This window comes from Morone saxatilis, unplaced genomic scaffold (assembly GCF_004916995.1).
Source record: "Morone saxatilis isolate NCDOM2014 unplaced genomic scaffold, NCSU_SB_2.0 Contig3, whole genome shotgun sequence".
In the NCBI taxonomy this organism is placed as follows: Eukaryota; Metazoa; Chordata; class Actinopteri; family Moronidae; genus Morone; species Morone saxatilis.
The window spans coordinates 17507979-17513669 of NW_023339873.1; the positions used below are offsets into that span (position 1 = coordinate 17507979).

Below are 5691 nucleotides of genomic sequence, written 5' to 3' on the forward strand. Positions count from 1 at the left end.
CAGGGCCAGAGGACTGCTGCCCAAACAGATGGTTGTTCATTTTAATGTATTGTTTGTCCTCAGAGCTCCAGTGTTGGTGGCCCTGGCTCTAATTGAGTGTGGGATGGAATATGAAGATGCTGTTCACTTCATAAGACTGTGAGTACAAAACACTGACTCAACTGTTTTCCATTTTATCTGTCTGCACTAACAACCGCTCTGTCTTTTCATGTACCATATTCAGCGCCGTCATTCTTTGTATAAATACTGTTTCTCGTGTTGAGGTCAATGTCTCTTTCGTGTCGTCAGGAAGCGTCGCGGAGCGTTCAACTCCAAGCAGCTGCTTTACCTGGAAAGCTACAAACCTAAACTGTGTCTGCGCTCCAAAGATGCCAACGGACAGAGCTGCTGTATACAGTAGGGTTCTCCAACCCCATTCATCTTCACTGCAGCTTCACAGGAGACTTTCATGTTTTGTTGTTAAATGGAACGTTGACATGTTTGGGTAACATTTTTTGAGAATAAAGCACCATGCATTTCCAAATACTTAAAGATCTCTTCTAACACCATAGACAGACAACTTCCAATTTTACATACAAAATGAACCAAAAAAGTGGAAGTGTTAAAGGTTTTTATTTTGCCTCTACCCAGCCCATTAAAGGGAAGCCCCCAAAAAGAATTTGTTTAAACTCTCAGCGAAAATCACTGAAATTAAAAGTTAAAAACATTTATTTAAACTCTCTCAATTAACTGTTGCAGGGGCAGCTACAGTAAATGCTGTTGATGTTAACAGTTCAGAGTAAAAACTTTGACATTGAAATCAGACATTAAAGAATATTCTGTCAGTAGACAAACACGCCTGACAGTTGATTTCATTCTTGCGATGTTAAACTGGTCTGCAGCTTGACATCTGTTCTAAGCCACAACACTACAAATGCTGAATACATAGTTGTCAGTATGTGCTTTCAGAGGCTTGCTGGTTTATTGCACATCAATCCACACAGTGGTTCAGACTGATCTGTTTGTTCCAATCTTTCCTCACTGACCAAATCAACGTCCTGCAGCCGGGATGTGGCACAGATCAAAAAGAAAGTTAGTACAATATTTACAAAATTTGCTTAAAGAGGATAAAAAGTGCTCTCAGTTTGATTCAAATGTGATATATGCTGTATTAAACAACACTACACTCTACCTAACCTACTGTATGTCCTAAGTCAGAGTCATAGGATCACAGACCACTTCTCTAGAACAAACTTGTGTTGGCTGTAAATGTTTGACACTGTCCTTCATAATGACACCAAGGCGAGAGGGCCGACATGTTAGTTTGTGAATGTATTCATCATAAATAAACACTTTAAGGTTCGGGTAGATTGTCCTGTTAGCTGTCTAGTGTAATGACCACAAATAAAATCATCAATATGTCCTCACTAATACATTGGCCCTTGCTCCATGCCTCCACTTCTGCATATACAATGTAGAGGGGCAGCATACAGTATGTGGTATTAGTCTTCCCACTAGGCATAGTATATTAGGTGGAAATTGTGTGATAACAGTACAGAATGTGTTGTTAAATAATAGTAGGCTCCATGCAAACACATGAGCACGTACTATTCACGACACTAGAGATATAATGAGAGCTTTTGGTAATAGAAACATCGTTTTGGTGCCCCGGTTGTCATCACTGAACAGTTACATTTACTAATGGGACAATCTCCTAAACACTTTCTGTATTCCTATTACAACCCCCACTGAACAGGACTGTGGAGCCAACATGGCTGCCACTGAAACCCTAGTGGCCATAGTTCTTGTCTGTCTCCGGCTCTGTACTTACCTAGCTGTCTGCTCAGCTGCTGTGTTCGTAAGACGCTGTTGTGATGTTATTATTTTTCTATAGGTTTGAATTTCTCTCCCTGTACCTTTTATCTATTTGTACTTGTTATTATTTATTGATTCCACAGTGTTTCTTTGTGAAATGTCTGTCTGCTTGAAAAAAAAAAATCTATTAGTCTTCTTAGAAAATAAAGTGTTTAGTACTGTAACTGATGCGTGTCGGAGAAACTGTTTTCAAAATCATCCTATCTGTAGTTTAATGTGTGTCACACTTAACATTTGTTTTCAAGCATACCTGCATACAATGGATCATATTCTCAAAATAATTTCAGATTAAGATCCACTTAAAGACAACTAGTGTAGTATTGATCAGTCACACTATATGATATCTATGAAATAATCACTTTGGATAATGAAAAGTCAGGACCTATATATTATTTTTATGAATGTTTATAAATTGAGCTTTACATAAAAGCTAGCAGGTTGCTTCTCCAACGGTTGCAGATCACAGTGATTGGACTGCATGTTGGGTTATAGCTGCTACATGGCAGCTACCCAACATGAGGCTGAGCCTGATCTGACCTCCATGAACTGTGTGTGTGTATGTGTGTGTGAGGGAGAGAGAGAGAGAGAGCGCGCGCCTCTGGCTGTGCTGTGTGAGTGTGGCTGTCAGGGTGGAGTGATAGCGCCACACAGAGCCGATGGACGATTCAAGGTTGATTGGTTTTATTGACTGACCTGACAGCACACACGCACATGAACTAGCCTTGAACAAAAGAGAACAAAGTAGATGAATAGAATAAATGTCCACAAATTGGGTTTAAGACTCAATTCTTACTGATGTGTCTGAGGAGTGTTGGATCAGTGAACTGAGAAGAAATAAAGTGATTTCGGTGGACTCATACAGTTAGAACTAAAGTGCTGTACAAAGGGATAAAACACTGATGCTGGGCAACACACTAACAAGAAAGAAAGCTTTTCTGACCAAAAACAATATATAAGAGGGTTCTTGGAGTTTTATTTAGGCCCTCCAAACCAAACAACCTACAACCCCGAGAACCCCTTTTTCTGTCTAAATGATTCTAAAACCATAACTGTTCACTCAGTGCACACGCAGGTGCTAGTTTATAAGGTACGTCTTGCTTATTTCGTCCATCCCATTTATGCCAGTGACGGTAGGCTAAATAACAAACACTTATCTACACAACGTATGTCCTCCAAAATGACCATAGAGTTGAATCAACACCTCTACAACAGTTTCAACCTAAACTGAACTCTATAACCTTTGTTAAGTGCATTTATTGCAGGACTGCTGTATGAGACTGCACTACTTTTAGCTTAGCTGTACCTGGGGTGTAAAGCGTAAATGAAACAGTGTTGGTTGCTCCTGTGGACAGTAGATGGCAGTAATGTCCTGCCGGATAGTGAACTATTATAATGCAGTCATTTGCACTGGAGTTGAAATGTAAAAAAAAATACTTTCTTAGTTCTTCAGGTGCGATAAACGGTGAATCTGTTTCTGTTTACAAAGCTTAACACACTACAACAACAACAACAACAACAACAACTCTTCTGATTAAGTCCTGCAGTACAGTGTCAGATGAATAATGGACAAATGTCAGCAAAGTTACGACTGTACTGTGATGTACTGTATTATGGTCTGTACACTGTGACTTTAAATGATCAGTCAGGAGACACACACACACACACACACACACACAGAGGCCTACAGTGTCCTTGGCAGCAGAGGACAGCTCTGTGATAATCTGCTCAATATATGACAGCTGAACATCTCTAAGCTCGCTGTAAGGTACACAGCCCTGTGTGTGTGTGTTCAGCGTTCAATGGAGTCAGAATCACTGCTATGCTTTTCCTTTTTTTTTTTAAATAAAACATTTTAAGTTACAAATGTATATGACAGGGTGTCCACTGGGTCTCACGAAGTCTAACAATCTCAGTTCTAGGCCCTAAAGGACCAGTGTGTAGGATTGTGTGGCGTCTAATAGTGAACAGGTTGTGAAATATGTAGGAGAAAGAACGGTGGCTGCAAAAGACAGATCTACAGCCAGTGTTTGGTTTGTCCCTTCTGGACTACTGTAGAAACATGGCGGGTCAACATGGCGGACTCCATGGAAGGCGACTGTATTCTGAGGTAACGAGAACACAATGATTCCTATACTCAGGTGATTATACACTAATGAAAACATATCTATAAATATTATATTCCATTTCTGCCAATAGATCCTCCTAAATGTTCCACACTGCACCTTTTAAATGTACATGACTTTGACAGGTCTTACAAATTGATTGGATGAATGAAGTTAAGGTTACTATATTTAAAGTTGCATTTTTCAGCCTCGCTTTTAAATGTGATTTTTGGGGAAACCTTTTTTTATTAATCACGCTGTAACCACCAATGCTGATTTACCTCCACCTTTGTACTTTTCTTTGCTTTGGACGTAAAATAGGTCTTAAATCACATTGAGTATGGTCTTTAATACCTGTTACACATTACACAAACACAGCGTTAACCTGTTGAACTCTGCAGAACACCTGTATGGATAGGGATGAAGAAAGAAAACAAGTGGGAGAAAGACAGTGCAACACTGAATTAAACAGGAAAACACTGCTGCTGCTCACACAGCCGAGAGGGGGCGCTCTCACTCAAAATAACACCAATTAACGTCTCTGGAAAACAGTATAGATTTGTATATTAGTGATTGTTCCACGACCTATGTTTGCTACATATTGCACTGAACCTGTAGGCTATATATCGAGAGGAGGAGGAGGAGGAGGAGGAGGAGACCGGGGGCTGATGGGAGGGATGATCGGGACGGTGACCCAGTTCTCCCTGCAGAGCAAACCGGAGGACCTCCTGCTGATGACCAATGGATGAAATCAGAGACATTCTGATAATGAAAATACAACTTGTGTTTCCTCTGTCGGTGTGAAACAGGAGAGAGAGAGAGAGAGACTCAGCTGTGTGTGTGTGTGAAGAGAGAGGAGAGAGAGAGAGGGAAGAGAGAGAGGAAGAAGAGGGGGATTGGACAGAGAACAGGGGTTAGGGAGCTGCTGAGTTTTTGTTAGTTTTTTCTCAGCAATCTGGATATCTCGGCAACGGACGCTGAGGAGGAGAAGGAGAGTTCGGGGTGGGAACTTAGCTTGGAACCTGAGGAAGAGAGCGAAAAAGCATCCAAGAAGAAAAGTGGGGACCGGGGAAGGAGGACAAATAGAGGAGGAGAGAGTTCCTTTTTTTCTAAACGGGACAGGAGGACTGAGCAGCGGGAATGTTGCCGGTGAGTTTCCATTGATAAGAGTGTCGAGAGGAGTTGCTCTGTGCAGATGGGACCACTGGCCAAGTATGAAGGACGGAGAACGATACAGTGTGAGGGCCTCATAGAAGAGAAACGCGCCACAGGTCACCTCATTAGCCTCATTATTAAGAAAAAAGAAAACTTTTTGTCCTATTGTAATGCAGGCCCAAGCCAGTTTTCAAAGCGACTGTCTTGAAAGTGACTTTACACAACAAAAGCCGGTTTAACATCATTTTAAAATTGTATCAGTTAGGCACATTTCAAAAAGTAAAGAACCCGGAAGTTCGCCCTCCACCTTTCAAAATTAAAGAAATAGCAAAGTTGTGTTTGGAGACATTAAATAATTAACATTCATAATTCCAAGCAGTGTACTTTCAATAGACAGTGACAAAGTCTTTATTGTAACAAATATTTTCTTGTAATAGGCCTATCAGTGTGTGGTGTTTAAGTTTAAGAGAATGCTGTCATCCTTTGAAGTCCTGGTTATATAGTATTTCTCTGTGTGACATAAATTTCTATACTATCTATATCTCCATAGTACCTACTGGTAAATTATATATATACTATA

General features: G+C 40.5%; 2 protein-coding genes across 7 annotated transcripts in view; both read left to right on the forward strand.

Annotated features, from left to right (window-relative positions):
• The window catches only part of LOC118337359 (protein tyrosine phosphatase type IVA 2-like), a 6018-nt gene extending 4000 nt beyond the window's left edge, over nucleotides 1-2018 (forward strand). For all 6 annotated transcript variants that reach the window (XM_035674334.1, XM_035674333.1, XM_035674337.1 and 3 more), the window contains exons 7-8: nucleotides 64-138; nucleotides 289-2018. In XM_035674334.1, coding sequence (XP_035530227.1) covers nucleotides 64-138; nucleotides 289-400 — 187 coding nt within the window. In that variant the 3' untranslated portion in view covers nucleotides 401-2018. The remainder of the gene's footprint in view (nucleotides 1-63; nucleotides 139-288) is intronic.
• A 3006-nt stretch (nucleotides 2019-5024) lies between these two features.
• The window catches only part of LOC118337149 (apoptosis-stimulating of p53 protein 1-like), a 41535-nt gene continuing 40868 nt past the window's right edge, over nucleotides 5025-5691 (forward strand). The window contains exon 1 of the mRNA XM_035674040.1: nucleotides 5025-5105. Within this exon, the coding sequence (XP_035529933.1) occupies nucleotides 5097-5105 (9 nt within the window). The 5' untranslated portion in view covers nucleotides 5025-5096. The remainder of the gene's footprint in view (nucleotides 5106-5691) is intronic.